The following is an 18,680-nucleotide window of genomic DNA, read 5'->3' as shown; positions in this document are numbered from 1 at the left end:
TGCATATTGCATTAGGCTGAGTGAGACTTTTCTCTGTCTCTCTAATGAGCTATTTTAAAATTTAAAAAATTAGCCACAGTTCTGATTCAGTGGCTTAGCTGGGCCTGAGGTGGCAAGCGGAAGTCACAGTAAGCATTTGAGTCCTTAAATCATCGGGAACAGATCACAACAGAGGCCTGTGATTTTGCCTTAACTTAAATCTCTCCATCGAGTGTGTCTCCTCAGCACTATAGCTCGGCTTTTTGTGGTAGATCAGCATGTGAAGGGAGGGGAAATATTGTTGAAACGTGGAGAGAGGGAGCTGAGGTCTCCAACAGCAAGACAGTGGGCACCTCGTGGATCCATCAAACCCTCTTGGTATGGCCTCTCTGCTCGGCATCTTTGGGACAGTTAGGTATAACTGATGGGCGTTCTGAGACGTGAATGCTTCATCTTCTTGCAAAAGTGATGGACACATCTCCAGGGCAGCGTCCTACAGCTGGCCTCAAAGGCCAACTACTCCAACTGAAACCTGACCAAGAGTCCCCTCTATGGCCTGCCAGATGAGTGGTCATCTTGACTTTTCCTTAGATCTCCAATAACCACCGAGACAGCCCATCCTGCTGTTGGGCGGCTCTGACCCACAGGATGTGTTTCCTGATAAGAAATCTAAACCTGCCTCTTAGCCTCCTCTTCCATCCATCATTCCTAGTTTTTTCCTAGAAAACCAAGCATACCAAATCTAGCCCTTCTTCCACGTGAAAGCCACTCTCACACTTAAAGGCAGCTACCTTGTCTGTTTTCACCTTCCCCAGACCTCTGAACTTCTTTTCCCCAGCTCCTGGAGACATCCTCAGCTCATGAATTGTCTTACTCTGTCACTGTTGCAACGACTTAAGAAAATAGGAAGGCTTTCTGGGATTTGAGGACTCAGAGTGGGGAAGAAAAAGGCCTGGATTTGGAGTCAGAAAATGTGGGTTCAGATCCTGGCCTACCTAGCTAAAAATTAGCAGCCGTGTAACCTTGGGAAAGTCACCCGGTTTCTCCGGGTCTAAATTTCCTCATCTGTAAGATGAGGGGGCTGGTCAGGGTGGCCTCTGATCTCAGATCCAGCCTTCATGGCCCCACGCCCATTTAACTGCACTGACCTTTGTTCCATCAGCATTGAATGGGATTCCCCTTGGGAGATTTCCCCATTTCCAATGTTTGCCCATTCTATAGCGCAGCTGATTTTTCCTATTAGTCAACAGGAAACCAGAACACTCAAGTCCTTTTGGGGGCTAACTGAGTCACTTCAGGAAGAACCTTAGGCAACATACTAGTCACAGGTCAGACAAAGCACCTTCTCAGTATTTCTGTAACTTTTACCTCTGGGTGCTTAATGAAGAGAATCCCCAAATCTCTCAACAGCCCAAACTCACCACTGACGGCATCTACTCAGCCCCTGAAATCCTGTTGTAGATTTGTTAATTCCCATTAGATTTCGCTTTCCACCCATGCCTTGACTTATTCCATCTGATACCTTGACGTCAAAATGGGCATGCTAATCACCTATCAGTCAAGCACGTAGCTGTGCCAGGCACTATGGAAAGGGCCAGAGACACAGGCCAAAACGAAATGGTTTCTGCTCAATCAGTAAGTATAAATTAAGAACTTCACGCATCTCACCATGAAACTCCATCATCTTGAGAAGACTACACTTCTGGATATTTCAAAAGCTGAAGATGTGAGTTTTTCTTGGGATAGAGGTTCCCACCCTCCACAAGCCCATAGAGAATCCTTTCCATACTGCCTGGGGCCTAAGTCAGGAATAGCTTATGAGGCCTAGCATGAAATACAAGACATTTTGCTTGGTTTTGGGGGCAGTGGTATCAGCTTGGATTGGCAGGACCTGGGAGAAGAGAGGTGTTCCTCAGACAATGTAGGCAGGCTGAAGTGATGGGCATGGTGGGAGAGATGGATATTAACACCTGAGAAAACCACTGACCAGGCTGTAGGTGAGGCCTTGGGGCCAGGTGTGGACCCATGACAGGACATGTGGGTCCATGACAAGATCCATTGGGGTGGCTGGCTGAGGCATGGTCACAAGCCCATAGGGAAGAAGACTACAGCTGTTCACACTGCCTGGATGGGCTTCCCAATAAAATGGAGGCCTTGCCTTCTACCTTGCTACTGCCTCCTAGAGTCTTCCAGCCTTGACAACACCATGCTCTCCAGAGCCCAGCACTGTCACCTGCCGGCTGCCTGGCCACCAGAATGGAATCTGCCCTGCAGCTGACATCTTTGATAGGGGCTGTCTCTCCCAATTAGAATGGGCGGTCCTTGGGAGGAAGGGTCTCCCCCCACCTTGGGAGGAAGAACTGCCTTCTTTTTTTTTTCAATTTGAATCCCTAGCACTTAGCAGAGTTCTTAGTACATAGTAGGTACTCAATACATGTTCATCACTGACCTGCTGATATATATAGCAAAGTCCCTGCCCTGTCATTTGGGGACTGGGGGCAGCAAGGAATGACACAAAATATTCACAGTTAATTCAAAATATATATAAGTAAATTAAAAATATTGGAGGGGGTGTTATTAATTGTTGCTGCTTAGCCGTTTTTCAGCTGTGTCCAACTCTTTGTGATACCCTTTTGGGGTTTTCTTGGCAAAGATACTAGAATGGTCTGTCATTTCCTTCTCCAGCTCATTTTACAGATGAGGAAACTGAGGCACACAGGGCAAAGTGACTTGCCCAGGGTCCCATAGCTAAGAAGTGTCTGAAGCCAGATTTGAACCCATGCCTTCTTGACTCCAGAGGCAGTACTCTAGCCACTGTGCCATATAGCTGTCCCTGAGTTATTAATCAGAGGAGCTACTGAGTTGAGTTTTGAGGGGAGTTAGGAATTCTAAGAGGATTAAGTGGGAAGAGTATTCTGGGCCTAGAGGATCAGCCCATACAGAGGCAGAGGTGAGGCAGAAAATGTTGTGGACAGAAGGTCAGAAAGGCAAAATGTTGAATTTCTTCCTCTAGGCCCCAACTCCTAAAAGCTGGGCTTTTAACTGGGCTCCTGACATATTACAGAACACAAAGCTACTTTCTCATAGCTGAGACATTGTCCTGATTGTGAACGCATCCATAAAGTAAGGGCAGTGGGAGTTAGGCAAATACAGCTTTTCTGTGCTGATTAGCACGGAGCCTAACACCTGTACAGCCAGCCAGAGAAATGCAGAAGTCACTGTGTGCTTTCAAACCCTTCTCGGCCTGTACTCGCTAAGACTATCAATCATTAGCATCAGGCGGGAGACGGAAACGTAAACATGGGGTTTGTGACCAGAAGGAAATTAAAATGTGATGATGACTCACGCAGCCCGTCAAGTTGGAAGCTGCCCTGAAAATGATATCCTGCCTTTAACGACTCTGCTATTCACCCCGAGGAATTACAGGAAAAATACCTCCTGGCTCAGAACACTGCGGGACGGGAAATAATTCTGATAGCCCTGGAAGGGGGGCCCGGGGAACAAGTAGACTGCCATCACAAGGCACATGGCTAAGACCTGGATCAACTGGTATATTCCTAAGAAAAAAGCAATTCAAAGGCCATGGAGCAGGCTTGTTGACGACCAAGAGTTCCACTTTGGGGCACTCTCTAGTATCTCATTCGTGCCAGTTGTGGCCTAATATTTAAAATTTTAGATGGCAGTTCAGTGAGTATCCAATGGGAAAGAAGACTTCTCACATTGTAGTGACTCTGTAGAATGGTAATGCATTTAGATGCTTGACTGCAAAACCTAAATAAATTATGGCGATATTCTTGGCCAACAGGGCCAGTACAATGAGAGCTTAAAAAAACCCCCAAACTGCTAAATAAATTTATACATGAGAAGAGCTAATAGCCAGCATTTTGTGGTTTGCAAAGTGCTTTATGTATTGTCTCATTTGCACATACAAGGTGACCCCAGAAAGGAAGGAATGGGGGATCCCATTGGGTATTATCCCAAGATCTCTATGAAGGAGATGGAATGGGCACTGCTGGGTCAGACCTGGTACTTTACTGATGCAGAGAACACCCAGCGAGGAAACTTACCAATGTTCACTTCTCAACTATGGACTAAATGATATGTAAGGTTGAATCTCACTCTGTATCTATGGCCCAATGAATGGAGGGAAAGAGGGAAAGATGGAAAGGGAAAGAAAAAGAGAAAAGGAAAAAAAGGAAAGGTGGGAAAGAAATCACAGGAAGGAAGGGAAAGAAAATAGGAAGAAAGAAGGAAGGAAAGAAAAAAGAATGGAAGAGAAGAATGAGGTCAAAGAACAACGACCTAAGTTGGCACTAAGCATGGGACTCCAGGCCACCTGTGTTGGGGCTTTTGTGACTGGATGTGGTCAGTAGACACTGTTTATACATTTCTACTGAAACACAGGATCTGCTCCTTTCTTTCCATCATCCTGCCAAGATACTTCTATGACTGACCAAAAAGGAATAAGGCCAACAACTGAGTCACAACCACCATTTCCTGTAGCACCTGGGTTTTCCTTGCAGATCTCCCATCCAAGTCCTCCACTGGTCGCCATGACCTTAATTAACTCATGAAATCACAGTCCAAGGCTGAACAGCCACAGGAAACACAAGAGATATAGATCGATGCCTGGGCTGCACACACGCACAGAGAGAGACACATGCCTTATGTTAGAGGATCTGATGGCAAAACTGAGCCACCCTCAAAATCAGAAAAGAGCAAGATCCTGGGAAACTTCAGGACACAAGAAAAACTTCAAGCTGGTGCAAGACAGTGGAAAACTGAAAAGCGTCTGTAAGCTCGCCTTTGCTAGGATTTCACTGATCCTTTGGGGAACAGGAAGATGCTACTGATTACTTGTTCACAGTCCAGCAGAGCTCATTCCCAGCTCTCTTGGCCTCCTATAACATCTTCTCAGCAGGGACCGTCTGGGCGGTTTCATTTTTCAATCAGACCACCTTAAATAAAATAATGCCTTATTTGTAAGGCACCCTGGTCACGCCTGACTCTTAAACAGCCTGTAGATCCTTGACCTTGATGTTCCTTGTTCCTGAGAACAAGAGATCATTGTCTTTTGGTTTCTTGGAAGCCAGTCTGTTCAGATGTAATCCAGATGGGGAAATAAGCTTCTGCTGAAAGTGGTGAAGGGTCTTCTCACACGTCAAATTCTATCTCGCAAATCCCACTGGGCAACGATCATTTTACACTGAGTTAAATAACAACGACAACAACAACAATGCCTTCGGTTTTCCACATCTGACAAGCTTTTAAAATTAATCTATTTCTTTCTGGCTTAAATCTGCAATCTTCTCAATCTTTCTACTCCCTAAAGTTTAATCCACGGATATTAGTTATCTTGCATTTCGAATGGAATGACCTTCTTTTTCCTAGACCTGCTATTTCCTGTGCCAAAAATCTCCAGGCTGTTTGCAAAATCGCTGATACTGAGATAATCACTGGGAAACAGAATAGCGTAACAAAAAAATGGCCAAACAGAGCCATGACCCAGATTGCTAAAAATGAACGGCACGTGTTAGAAACAAGGCCTTCTGAAGCAATTGTTTTTCAGGCTGAGCTTCTGCCAATCAACTTCATGCCACACTGGAACTAGGTCGTGACAATAATCAATACAGAGTAACAGATTACAGAATGCAAAAACAAAAACACCCTATTCGTGCTGTTAAGATGGTGGCATAAAGTCCAACAAGGGTTCCATAGAATAATGAGACTCCACAACAGTTCTAGACTAACAATGCATGAAAGAATTTTCAAAGGACAGAGGTACAGAATGAGATACTGACTTTGACTCGATGCATCAAGATGAGTCTATGAAACTGACAAAAGGGAGAAGAAAAAAGAAGTATTTTTCGTCAGCCATAACCATGATTTCTTACCATTTAAAATTCAAATTTAATTGTGATGGTTTGGGGGCATCATCAAAAGATTAAAAAATATAATTGAAGATGCCTGATTAGTAGTTATACAGACACAGAACAAAACCGCCAGAAATGGTAAGAAAGATGAACCTACTTTTTACTCGAGTAGCACTCTTAAACATAAATAGATGAATTAATTTGAAGAAGTGTGTGCCTAGCACTTTATTCTGCCTTACTTTTCAAAAGTCAATAATTACAATTGAGTCTTACCACTTTTTCCATCCTTCATATGCTTTTTCTTTATGCTTAATATTTCTTTGATACTAGTATAATGACACCTGGTCAATGAACTCTTTTTTTAAAGTGAATGGTATTTTAACAGATGGATAAAAAAATGCCTACCTCATCCCATTCTAAAAGGTAGCTGGTGACCTTTGAACCGTTGTCGATTGGTGCCTTAAAAAAAAAAAGGAAACAAAGGAAATTAGTATAGCTTAAAATTAAATATCCTATCCCTCCACTTTACCTGTGATAGGCCTGTGATCTTACTGGTGTGAGTAATTCCCCTCACCAGTGTAGACTGTGGCCCGCCCTTGTTTTCTGTTCTTGTGAGGTCTTTGAAGAGATCTTTCAGCACATCTTCCACAGAGGGTCTAACCCAACGCCTTCCCTCCAATTCTTCAATGTCTTGAGAGTATCAAAGGCTACCATACTATTTCATGAATTACAAGTGCTCTCAAGACCTCCAAATCCCCAGCATACTCAATCCAGCCAGTCACAAACCAACCCAGCCACCAAACCTTACAATTTGTCTTCCAGATGCTACTGAACAGAACTTATGTGTCTCGGTAACTCATTTTTAAGCTCATTCATAAATCATACTGGAGTGAGCATGTGCTCTACAAAACCAGCTACACTTTAAACGTCCTGAGGGAGGAAGCTGTGCATGTGATTTCTTTTTTTGGATGGTACCCTTAAGAGTTTTATATAATGGGCAGTCAATTCATGCAGCTGACACACTGACAAACAGTAGTCTGGGAATCTTTGGTGCTGGCTTTCTTCTCTCAGTAGCAAAGCAAATTAAAGTAAAGTGGGGAGGGGGATGAGGAGGGTACTGACTGCCACCTTTACCACCAAAGAGCTGTTTGGAGAATCCTCATGTCTACTAATCTCTTGTAGCTTGAGTAATTCTAAAGTCTGGGGGGCCCATGATCAAGAAATTAAAATTAAAACTGAAATAGGTGCTTTCATTTCCAAGAGTACTGAAGAGGCCTGGGATGTATTTCTGAGGACTAAGTCAATGAAAGGAAAACATCGCTGTGAAGATATTGCTTTCTTCTTAATTATTGAAACTGCTGGGATGGCGATGGACCACCCAAGAACACAATTTCATCCAGTTGGTTTCAAGCAGAGTCTAAATCTATGATTCCCAACCCTGACTGTTGTACAATTCCCAAGACTATCTTTAGTTCTCTTGACAAAGGTACCAGAAGATCCTCAAAACAAAACTGGTAATTTGGTTTTTTTTCCCCAAGAGATAAATATAGGCCATACAGCACTTTTAGGAGGAGATGTCTACATGTCAAGAAATCAAGTCAACAGTGATAGGGAGCTATGAGTCCAGAAAGTTGGGTAGTCACTGACCTGGATTATCCTTGGAAGCCAGGAGAGAAAATAGGATGGTTCAGTTTCTAAGCCAATTTCAACTTTGGCCTATTGGCTGAGACAGTCATAAAATGATGACTTCATCTAGACTACTAGATAAATAACATGTGGTTGCCTGTCCAGGTGGGATCACAGGGTAAGCCTGTGCTTCCCAGGTAACCATTAGAAGTAACACCTCATCACTCCCCTGGCTGCATTTCACTGCCTGTTCTAGGAATACAATGGGGAAATAATCCTTAGGGGTAATTGCTTTTTTCAGCTGTCTGCTTTCTCTGTTTTTAAGCTCCTAGGTCTTCAAGCAAAGGCTGGATGACTACCAGTCACACCGGGGAGGGGACACCACATAGGCGAATTCTTGGTTAGGTACAGCCTGAACGATTAGGTCACTGAGGTCCCTTCCATCTGACACGCTATATAGTAGCTTTTACAATGCCTTTCCTAAGAATTTATTAATTCTACCTCTAAGCAATGACAGTAGGAAAAATCTGGGTCATCTTGGCCTTTCAGGGTTGGCATCAGACCTGAATAACTAGGCCCATTAGCTTCTAGTGCGCGGAGGAAGAAATGTTTCTGAGTTTCATATCAGCAAATGTAAAAACCAACATTGGGAACATAATTCAATGTGAAGACGGGAACTAACAAAAGTTGTCTGCAATTATCTGCATAAAAAGGTATTTCCTTGAGATAGTCAATAGTTCCCGCCTTTTCTTACTCCATACTCCTACTTGGGAACTGGACTTGGACTACTGAATTAAAGATTTAAAAATTAAAGTCTGAATTAAAGAGATTTTACTAGAGTTTAGAAAATGTTAACATATTTAATTAAAGTTGAGTCTCAATTATATTCAAAAAGCAGCACACACATACACATAGATTCAGTGGCTGTGTTCAAAGATCATCCTAATTTTTATCCCAACTTTTGCCCAATGCTTTTCCTGCACGTCACTTGTGCTATCTGACCTTTGACTTGTGCATATAAATACTCTGCAGGATTTGAGAAGCATTGCTCAGAGTGATTACTGATTGAAATGAAGAGAACCACAACCACTTAAACAGAGAAAAAAGGAATCAAGAAGTCACTGGGAATCTTTACTTGATTAAAACCATGAAATTCAAGGTGATTGTGTAAATAGTCCAATGGGTCCATGACCTCAGTGTGTTAGGGGTGAACCCTTTAAGAATGCAAGTCAGAGTGACTGCCTGCTTGCCCATGCCATGGAACGTGGTAAAACTCAGGTTAAGTTTTAATCACGACTCTTGCACCCACGTTCTGATTCTGACCACTGAATTATCCCTTCTGTGATCTTTAGAGATGCACTTGCTGGCTCCTACTAAAATAACAAATAAACACAAATTACTTCCAGAATGTCCCCCTTTAAATTTCTGCCCCAAAAATCCAATCAACAGCACCCAATTAGACACGTTCACTGGAGTCAGGACAAATGAGAACAATTAAATACCAGTCATTGAAGTACTTACATAACAGTTAAATAACGATCACAACTCACTATTCAGATCAGTTGTACGACAACTTCTGGTACTCTGGTCTACCTACCTTCCACTGTAAGGTGAGTGAACTTTTGGTCCGGTGTGACAGCTTGGGTGGGTAGGGACTTTCAGGGGCACAGCTGTGAGTGGTGAAACTAACGGGTTCAGAGCACGATCCCTTTACCGAATTGTACATTGCATACACCCTGAAAAGAAGCATGTACATACATACGTCCATATATTATGTACATACACACATGGATTCTGTGGCAAAGACCAAAAAGGATCCTAATTCTTATCTCAGTTTTTGTCCAGAGCCCTCCCCAAGGGTTCCTTTCACTATTCAAACTATGACACATTCTTCACATCTGCTGGCCTTTTATCTCCTTTGAATTCAGAATCATTGGGACTTAGAAAGATCTCAACAGAAATTCCTCTATTGGTGCTTCCATGTGCTACCTTTTAGAAGAAGCCCCACCTGGTCCAGCTGCTACTGCCCTTTCACCCCCAGGTACAAAGAACTGGCAGCATTTGGTCAAGGGAAGACTCATTAAGGCCATGAGAATTGTGGTCATGTATTTCAAGAGCTTCCTTGAACACAGGGATTAAACCTGTTTTTTTGAACCCCAGAGGACAGAATCATGGACAAAAAGCGGAAGCTACAAATTTGGGCTCATCAGGAAAGCTTCCAGCAGGAGCTGCCCCCAAATGCAATCTGTCTTTTGCAGGAGGCAGGCTGGATACCCATGAGTTGGGTCTGTAACAGTTGAGATTTTATTCAGGAAGGAGTTGGCATAGATGGATACTAAGGTGCCTTCCCACCACTCAGATTTAGTGATTTTGTGTATTAAAGACTTGCCTTAGAAACACCCTTGCTTCCTGCCAAGAGCAGATCCACATGTCGAACTCACTGCAAAACCCTGCAAACAAATCCTCAGAGAGGATGCCAATATGGAAGGCAGGAGAGGCTAACCATTCAAATGCAAGGCATCCGCTCTGATTTCGGGCATGGGAGACAAATCTCTCTAGACATAACATGCAAGAAGGACACCTACGACTTTGGTGCTTCATTGACATTTTCCCTATCCCTGTTAGAAAGTGCCATGAACTAATTTATTCAAGGGATAGCTGAAAATGTTTTCAGCACCTGATACTTGGGTCTGCTGGGGTATTTTTTTCCCACTGAAACACAAAATTGGAAAATGGTTCTTATCAGATCCATCTTATAACATTTAATAATCTTTATTTTGAAGTTTGTAGGGATCCTACAAGCCATGCCTAATTTATCTTTTTTCTAAGCCAGAAAATTTTGTTACCCTCGTTTTGCTCTAGAACCTACTGCCCTCTTCATGCACATAAAAACAGATTTATTCTGATTGATTTATCATTTGCCCATTTCATTATTGAGGTGAAATCACGGTGTGGGACCGCCCTCTCTCTATGTAGATGAGTATCTTGTCTGCAATGGAAAATGTTATATGGAGTTAGCTACAATGGCATAGAGAGGTCATCACCATTTTCACTGACATGAAACTCTATTAGTGTTCTAGACTCCACCAAATACAGAGAAACAGAAGAGAATATAATAGCATATTGAAGTTCAGTAGAGGGAAACAATGAGCATTATTTCTTTGTTTAAAATTGAATACAATGGATTCCTAATAATCAGAAATAGATGTCTTACATAACAATAGCTTATCTGAATATAAATTAGTATAGGAGTCCTATTTCTGGGCTGCATTAATGTACATATAGCAGAAAATGAATTAAAAATTTAGAATCGTACATACTCTGGGGTTAAAAGTGGGACATCATTCATTTATTCCTCAGACGGTTTTATAAAAAAATTTTCATAGTTGTACTTTTATCGCTGAAAGTCTTCTGTTCACATGCACTAAAATATTTACTTCTCTTTAACAACAACAACAAAGACAATTAGAACAATGTATCAGAGGTAGGAGATGAGCCTCACTCTCCAGGAAAGGGTGGCTCATTAGATCCCTCTTCTAAACTGCCAATCACTCTCTGCTTGGCAGGGCTCCCCAGCAATATAAGGAACTGTTCCGGTTTGGAGACATAGTTCTTATTAACCAAATGCTTATGAAAAAATGAGGTATCCCAAACAGGTATGGAACTGGGATCTATCAAAATATTTTGCCCATTTAAATGAAATTATTCTTTACATTCTGATGAAACAATAGCCACAACATGGAATTAAGTAAATCAGCTCTACTGTTATTAACAAGTCCTCGGAGGGGAAACGCTGGTAGATACATGTTACATGCATCATAGAGACACTGAGTCCAAAGCATTTTTATATCCATTATACGGCCCAGTCCATAGGGCTAGATTCAGAGTGAGGAGAAAGTGGGGTTTGAGTCTGGCCTTGGTGACCTTGGGAAAGTCACTTAACTTTCTCTGGCCTCAGTTTTCTCTTCTGTAAAATGAGGGAGTGTTAGACTAGCTGATCTCTTAGGTCTCTTTCAGCTATGCTGCTAAGAGCCTAAGTTACCTAATCTCCCAAGGCCCCTGTTTTTTTGTCTGTAAAATAAAGGTACTGGACTAGACATGCTCTAACATTCTAGGTCTGGGGTTCTCTGATACACTGTACTTTATGATATCATTTGTTTTCAACATCTCCACTGGGTTGGTGAATGCCGGACAGTAGGGGAAGGAGACGGAAGGAGGAAGAGAAACTGGAACTCGAAATTTTTTTAAAAAATGAATGTTAACAATTCTTATTACATGTAAATTGGGAAAGAAGTAAAATATTATTTAAAAAGAAATAAATCAGCCAGTTTGCCTCTATCTGGAAGAAGGGAAAGCCACTTTATTTAAGAGAGAACAATATTCCTTAAAAAAAAAAAGAACAAGCCCCACAATTAATAATTAATGCAGTGTTGGAGAATTCTCCACATTCACTGGAGGTCAAGTCCTGGCAAAATGCTGCTGAAGCAGGTGCATGAGGATTCTCAGAAATGTGCCCTGCACTGTGCCCCCTGAGCACATCTGTAACCTGATCAGCCGATGCCCCATCACCCTGTCAGTAGAGACGGCCACATACTGACAGCAGGTTGGGGGAGACATTTCATCATGTGATAATTGGTCCGGGAAATGTTATCCGCAAGATCACATCATTGGCAAAGTTAGGGGGCCAAACTTTCCTGCGGCTGCTGAGTGATCAGAACAATGCTTATCACTAAAAAGCAGAGACCCGAAAGGTCTTGCTAAAGCTAGTGAAGATCCAACGATTTTACAGAATTTCAGAGCTCGGAAGGGTCCTTACAGACCAGCTATTCCGACACCTTCATTTTATAGAGAAGGAACCAGAGGCCAAGGACAGTGACTTGTCCAAAGTCTCGTGGATAGAGTCATGCCTGGCAAAGTAACTAAACAGCAAACACTTATAAAGTACCTGCTGTGTTCCAGACAATGTGCTAGGTTCGAAGGATACAAACACAAGGAATTAAAATGGTCTGTATCCAAATTTGCTGATCACAAACCCAGGGCTCTTTGGGAAATTTAAATTATTCTGATGCTTTTTAAAGTAAGGGAGAACATGTTCTTAATTAGGTCTAATATAGTAGGCAGCACAGGGAGAGGAAGAGCAAGAATTCTAAGACTTTGCTTTAGTAGAGGAGAAAGGTGTCCAACTACAGAATAAACGTTCCTGGGAAACGATTAACAAAAGAAAAAGAAAAAGAAAAAATAGAATACAACATTGATAATGTTCATCGGTGATTTTCAAAGTCAAATTGCAAGAACGTTTCTATTTGAGGTTGACAGCACTGGGCTAGAAGACAGGGGTGTGCTGGAGCTAATTAATTAGAGAGAGCCAATTGTTAAATCTATAGTGTGAATATTTACACCCTGGAAATTAGGGAATGCTACAAACGAGGATTGATTTCTTGTTTTGCTGCTTATCTAGACTTCAGAAGGTGATGCAGAAAATGTCAATAATTCAGATTAAACTTAAAACTGTGCTGTGGGTGCATTTCCTGCCTGCCAGAGAGCCAATTGTTAAATATGTATCTAAGCACTCATGACAGATACACCCAATGAGTAGATGGGAAGGGGGGCAGGAGGTGCCCCAGTACAACCTGGGCTCAGTATTACCACTGGTTCTCCCCCTAATGGTATGGTGCTCACCTGAGCTATACATGTTTACAAAGGAGACAGAACAGGATGGGGATTTTTTTTTAAAGGGATATCATACACATGAAAAGGCAATGATTTTAGAGTCAGAGGCCTTGGATTCAGATCCTGGCTCTGCCCCTTACTATCCTCATCAATGAAATGAGAGCATTAGACTAGGTGACCTCTAAAACATATATTAGCTCTAGAATTACCACAGTTATCCAAGTAGGAGGGAGCGAGCGACCAAAGGAACCATAACTGATTTAATGAGCCATTCGCAGTTTCACTGTACCGGCCGTGTGTACTTAGACATGCATGGCTTAATCTTTGAGACAAGCATATGCTACTGGCAGGATCAACCAGGTACATTCATAAAAACAAAAACTATAAGTACAAAACTAACACTGCAGTAAAACAACAACAATAAAAAGCCATGCTATAAATTTTGCATATAACAAAAACGTGGGTTAATAATAATTTCTTATTACTAACATTAATTAATAATTGTTATCAATAATAATTCATTTAACAATAATAAGCTGGAAAGCTCACAATCTAATAGAAAATATATTCTTTTGTGTTAATAACTTATCAGTCTTAGACTTAAACATAGTATATCATCTTAGGTTCATGATTTCAGTGATTTGTAATTTTGTCAGGGTGAATACTCCCTTCCCCAATTCAATCCAGAACAACGGCCGATTGGCTTCACCGGTAGAGAGTGTTTTCTGTTCCGTCTAGATAATAGGGCATTGTCTATTAAAAAGAAAAAAAAGACAACCCCCACACCAATAAAGCCAACAAGGTCCTGTGCTAATGCCTCAGGATGAAAAGAAGCTGAGAGTCAACCAGAGGGATACGCCATGGACACAGCTACATAAATATGAAGTAATTGGAAGGGAAGCTCCAATGACTGGCGAATGCAGGGAGAGCTTCTTGGAGGATGTGACACGGGAACTGAGACTTAACGGGAGATAAGGATGCTAAGAAGAGGTTGAAAAAAAGGACAGAGGGCACTTTGGCATGAGGCTCGTATAAATACATGGAAGTGGGAAATGGATGCTGGGATGGGGAGAAGCTCTAGACCATTTCAACTGTAATATCTCCATGACTTTAATAGATGGCCGTCAAGCCCATCAGAATGTAAGCTCCACCAGGGAAGCACTGGTTTGTCTCTGTATCCCAAAAACTTGGCATGGTATACTGTCTGGCAAGTAATAAACAACTGATAAAGGCTTATCAAATGACTGATGAGAGTGGTGTTATTGTTGTTGTTTTTATTAGTGCACACAAAAGATTTCCATCTGCAGTACTACTGACACATTGAAAAGCATGGTCGCTTTTCTTACAGTCTTTAGTAATTCTCCAAACTAGAAAAGGCCCTGTTTCCCTTTTTGCTCTGAATGGGAAAGTTTACACAGGTTAAGCAATAGTAGTTGTAGCTAATAATTGACCATAGAATCCATCAGGTATGTTATGAGTCAAGGTATTCAGGGAGAAAATATTTAAACATATAATCATTCTGATCTTAGAATGTCATACAACACTAAGAAAAAACTTGTCTGGGAATTGAATTATGGAGAGCTAAGTCTCCTTATCTATATTTATCTACTTTTCTGTTACTTTTGATAAGGTTTGTGCATTTCCTGTCCCTGCAATCCTTGGTTAGTAATGGAGCATGGAGATGCATGCTTGAAATCTTAAGGACATATACCAAATATAGAGAATAACAGAGGTAAATCAAAGACCCATGATTCTGAGAAAGAGAAAGAAAGGAAGGAAGGAAGGAAAGGAAAAAGGAAAGAAAAGAAGAAAAAGATGAAGGAAGGAAGAGAGAAAGAGAGAGAGGGACAGAGACAGAGAGGAGGGAGAGAAGGAAGGGAGAGAGAGAAAGAAAGGAGAAAGAAAGAAAACAAACCTACTATGTATTAACACCAGAGATGTAGCTTTTCAAATAAAACACAACTTGGATACCATAACTCACCTGACATGATAATCTGTGGCTGGCCTAAGGTCTTTCAGGCTACATTCTAATTCTTCTCCACTGAAAAGAAAAACCATCCATTGAGCTTTGAAAACAGCTTCAGAAACAATACTGGTACCAGTTTTCAGTTCCCAAAGGAGAAAAGGAGATGAATGAAAAGGTGATATTAAACTTGATAAGATAGGGAATAATAAACACCAAGGGTGCCTTTCCACATTCAGAAGACGGAAGATTAATTTTGTCAAAGGTATACTCCAAAAGCCAGCAGTTGGCCGGTCTTCCACAGTAGGATCACATCATTTCTTTATTTTTTCTTTTTTAAAATAATAATAGCTCACATTTATGTAGTGCTTTATTTATTTTAGGTGAGGCAATTGAGGAAGTGACTCACACAGTTAGTGAGTGTTACGTGTCTGAGGCCACATTTGAACTCAGGTCCTCCGGTGCTCTATCCACTGAACCACCTAACTGCCCTGGATCCCATCATTTCTAACAACCAAGTTTAAGGAGCTAATGTCATCACACTTGTGGTCATTTTGTGGGTCCAGGAGACTGGACTATTTCATTCTGGTCATTCCCAAGCACCTAGCTAGCACTGAGCTTTGAAAACAGCAGGTTTGAATAAATGTTTGTTGAGCTGAACTTGAAATGAAATCGTTTCAATCAAGTCAGAGCCCAGGTTACTTGACTTGCCTAATATTCTCAAAATGGATGTCTTCAATTCTGTTGGGAAGCTCTACTTACTTTCCATGGGGTTTTCTTTTTGACGCTAATAATTATTCAATTTAAAAAAACACAGAAAATGCATTTTTAAATAAACTTTGAGTTTATTTGAGTTTACCTCTGAGGTAAAAATTTAGTTAAAATTAGTCATATTTTTAAATTTCAGGAAAGACTTTACAAATGTTAACAGAAAACATCCCTTTAAATTAAGAGGATGCCCCCAAATTATGAATAGTTGCATTCTAAAAGTTTCCTGCCAGATCAGTTGATTGGATCTTGGACCACAATGTCCCAGAACATCAACACTCAAGGTAGTGGCTGGGTTCTCAGGCTGGCCCCCAAACCTGTTCACTCCACAGTGTGCCTGAAACCTGTCAAGAGTACGCTGACAGCAGCAAAGACTCCAATGGGCATCAGAGGGGAACAGTACTGGTTCTTGACTGGGGTTAGTGTCCATTCATTCTCACTCTGCTACAGGGAGGACAAAGACTGTCAGCCCTTAATGCTCTCCAACTCCAAGGCAGGAATAGGAGGGTTTTGCTGTCTTCCATCTACTTGGGGTGACTCGTATGGACTGGGGCAGGGAGTAGTGGTGATGGAAAGTGAGAAAAGAGGATAAGGAATTAGAGGAAGGGCTTTGGTCCCTAAAGAGCCCCAAACCATTGGCTTTTCATGAGAAGGGAGAGGTGACTGGCTCTTTGACTTTACTGGCCAGGGAGTTCCTCTGTATTATAGGAGAGTTCTTAGGGCGCTGATGTTAAATGATGTGTCCATTGGCACAGAAAATATGTGCCATGGGTGGAACCCAAAGCCAATTCTTCCTGGCTTTGGGATCAGCTTTTTACTGTCAGGATCACAGATTTAGAGTTAGAAGGGATCAATTTATGGATGAATAACCCACAGTACAGAGGGATTAAATGACTTTTCCAAGCTAACACAGCTAGCAAAGTTTCTGAGGTGACATTGAACCCAGGTCTTCCTGATTCTGGCTCCACTGTTCTACTGATTATACCACATTGCCTCTCAGAGAAGACTAATGTGTGACACTGCTATTATTTAAAAATAAACTTTGAATTTTATCATGAGAGAGGCTGGTGGCAAACATTAATTTTACTAGGGTTATTCCATATTCCTCCCTGGGGAAGGGAACAGAAAGAAGTAATCCACAGAACCTCACCTGTAAATGATCTTGTACTTCCCATCCCTCCCCTTGTCTGATAAGGCCACTTCATAGCTGTAGGGGTAGGGTGGGCTGTTGTGGGGTCTATCTCCACTTGAAAGGCCAGTGGGAGGGGACCACGTGAGTAGGACCGTCCTTGCCTGGACATTAGAGACCTATGGGAGAAAATCAGGATAAAAATGGTCAAATTGATTCCATACAAACCCTCTGTTTACTCGCACCAAAGAATAGCATTGCATTTACAAGCCCAAACATGATGATGAGTTTTAATTTGCCAATGGGTAAGAATTTTTAATTAAAATGGGTTACAAAGAGAAAGGCAAGAAATATGTTTTACCAAATTCTTAATAGCATCGTGAACCACACCATACATCGTTCAACATCTGGCCCAACAGAAAACATCTGTACCAACAATAGTGATATCATACAAGGTGGATACATTGTATATTCTGGGAGAAGCCCAACTGTATCTGTGACTTTCATACAATTTTAATAAAGCTAAAACTCAATTTTCTTGAAGTTGAATTTAACAATGATACCCAACAATTAAATAATCCTCTGACTTAAAATCTGGTTTAAAAAAAAAAAGATACTTAGCATACTGGATAGACAGCACATCTCAAATATGGAAGCCCTAGGTTCAAATGCTACTTCTGACACACACCGTATTACCTGGGACAAATCACCTAGCCACTCTCAATGACCCACTGAAATACAGTAAATTTCAGAGAAACTGATGATTTACGTTTACATTTATATTCGTCTTTGGGAATTTCTACACCAGTGAAATCATAGGTCTAATGATTTCTCTTCCACGCCTGACCATCCCCCAAGAATTTGTTGTCCAGGATTTGGAGTTGGAGGGGCTGGTTTTGAATCTAAGCTCACTCACTTACTACCTGGGTGACATTTAGCAAGATACTCAGCCTTTCAGCCTCATTCTCTTCACCTGTTAATTGAGGGGGTGGAATTTCCCTGAGGTTCCTCAAAGTTCTAAGCCTATGATCACTAAATGGTAAAGAAAACAATGCATTCTAATAATTGGTGAAAATTCATGGCTTGTTAGTGCTTAAAAAAAAACTGTGAAAAGAATCCATTCATGAGTCCAACAGACCAATGAATTACTTATTTCTCTACCTCCATGACATAATGCTTATCATAATCGTACAGGAATGGCTGTATTTTTAAAAATAATTTTTGGGACATCTTTTAATTTTTGCATCATTTACATTTTCCATCTCATCAAGGAGCCATCCCTTATAACAAAGAACAAAAGAGATTAAAAAAAAAACAGTCCAACATATTGAAAAAAGTCTCATATTATTTGCAATGTTCCATACCAATATAGACGCCTAGCTGTATAATGAAGGGAGGGAGGTATCTTCGTATCTCCTTTCTTTGGAGCCAAGTTAGGTCTTTATAATTTGACATCATTCAGTTTCAGCTATGTTGTTGCAACCATCATTCTTTCCATTTACAATGTGGTAGCAAACGTATACATTGTCTTCCTAGTGTAGCATCCCTCACCTTTCATCAGTTCATATGAATCTTCTCATGCTTCTTGGCATTGGTCACATTCATTGTTATTTATAACACAAAAATATTCTATTACTTTTATACACCACAACTTGGTCAACTACTCCACAAC

At 41.2% G+C, this 18,680-nt stretch overlaps 1 protein-coding gene across 2 annotated transcripts in view; it reads right to left on the bottom strand.

Annotated features, from left to right (window-relative positions):
• The window catches only part of FNDC3B (fibronectin type III domain containing 3B), a 392,602-nt gene that overhangs the window by 87,677 nt on the left and 286,245 nt on the right, over positions 1–18,680 (bottom strand). For both annotated transcript variants that reach the window (XM_078147676.1, XM_020980457.2), the window contains 4 exons: positions 17,030–17,187; positions 15,130–15,189; positions 9,076–9,214; positions 6,258–6,311 (listed from right to left, as the gene is read on the bottom strand). In XM_078147676.1, coding sequence (XP_078003802.1) covers positions 6,258–6,311; positions 9,076–9,214; positions 15,130–15,189; positions 17,030–17,187 — 411 coding nt within the window. The remainder of the gene's footprint in view (positions 1–6,257; positions 6,312–9,075; positions 9,215–15,129; positions 15,190–17,029; positions 17,188–18,680) is intronic.

The sequence above is a fragment of the Phascolarctos cinereus genome, unplaced genomic scaffold (genome assembly GCF_003287225.1).
Source record: "Phascolarctos cinereus isolate Bilbo 61053 unplaced genomic scaffold, phaCin_HiC Scaffold_7;HRSCAF=346, whole genome shotgun sequence".
NCBI classification, from domain to species: Eukaryota; Metazoa; Chordata; class Mammalia; order Diprotodontia; family Phascolarctidae; genus Phascolarctos; species Phascolarctos cinereus.
The sequence above is the reverse complement of the archived record's forward strand: the minus strand, read 5'-3'. Positions and strand labels throughout refer to the sequence as shown.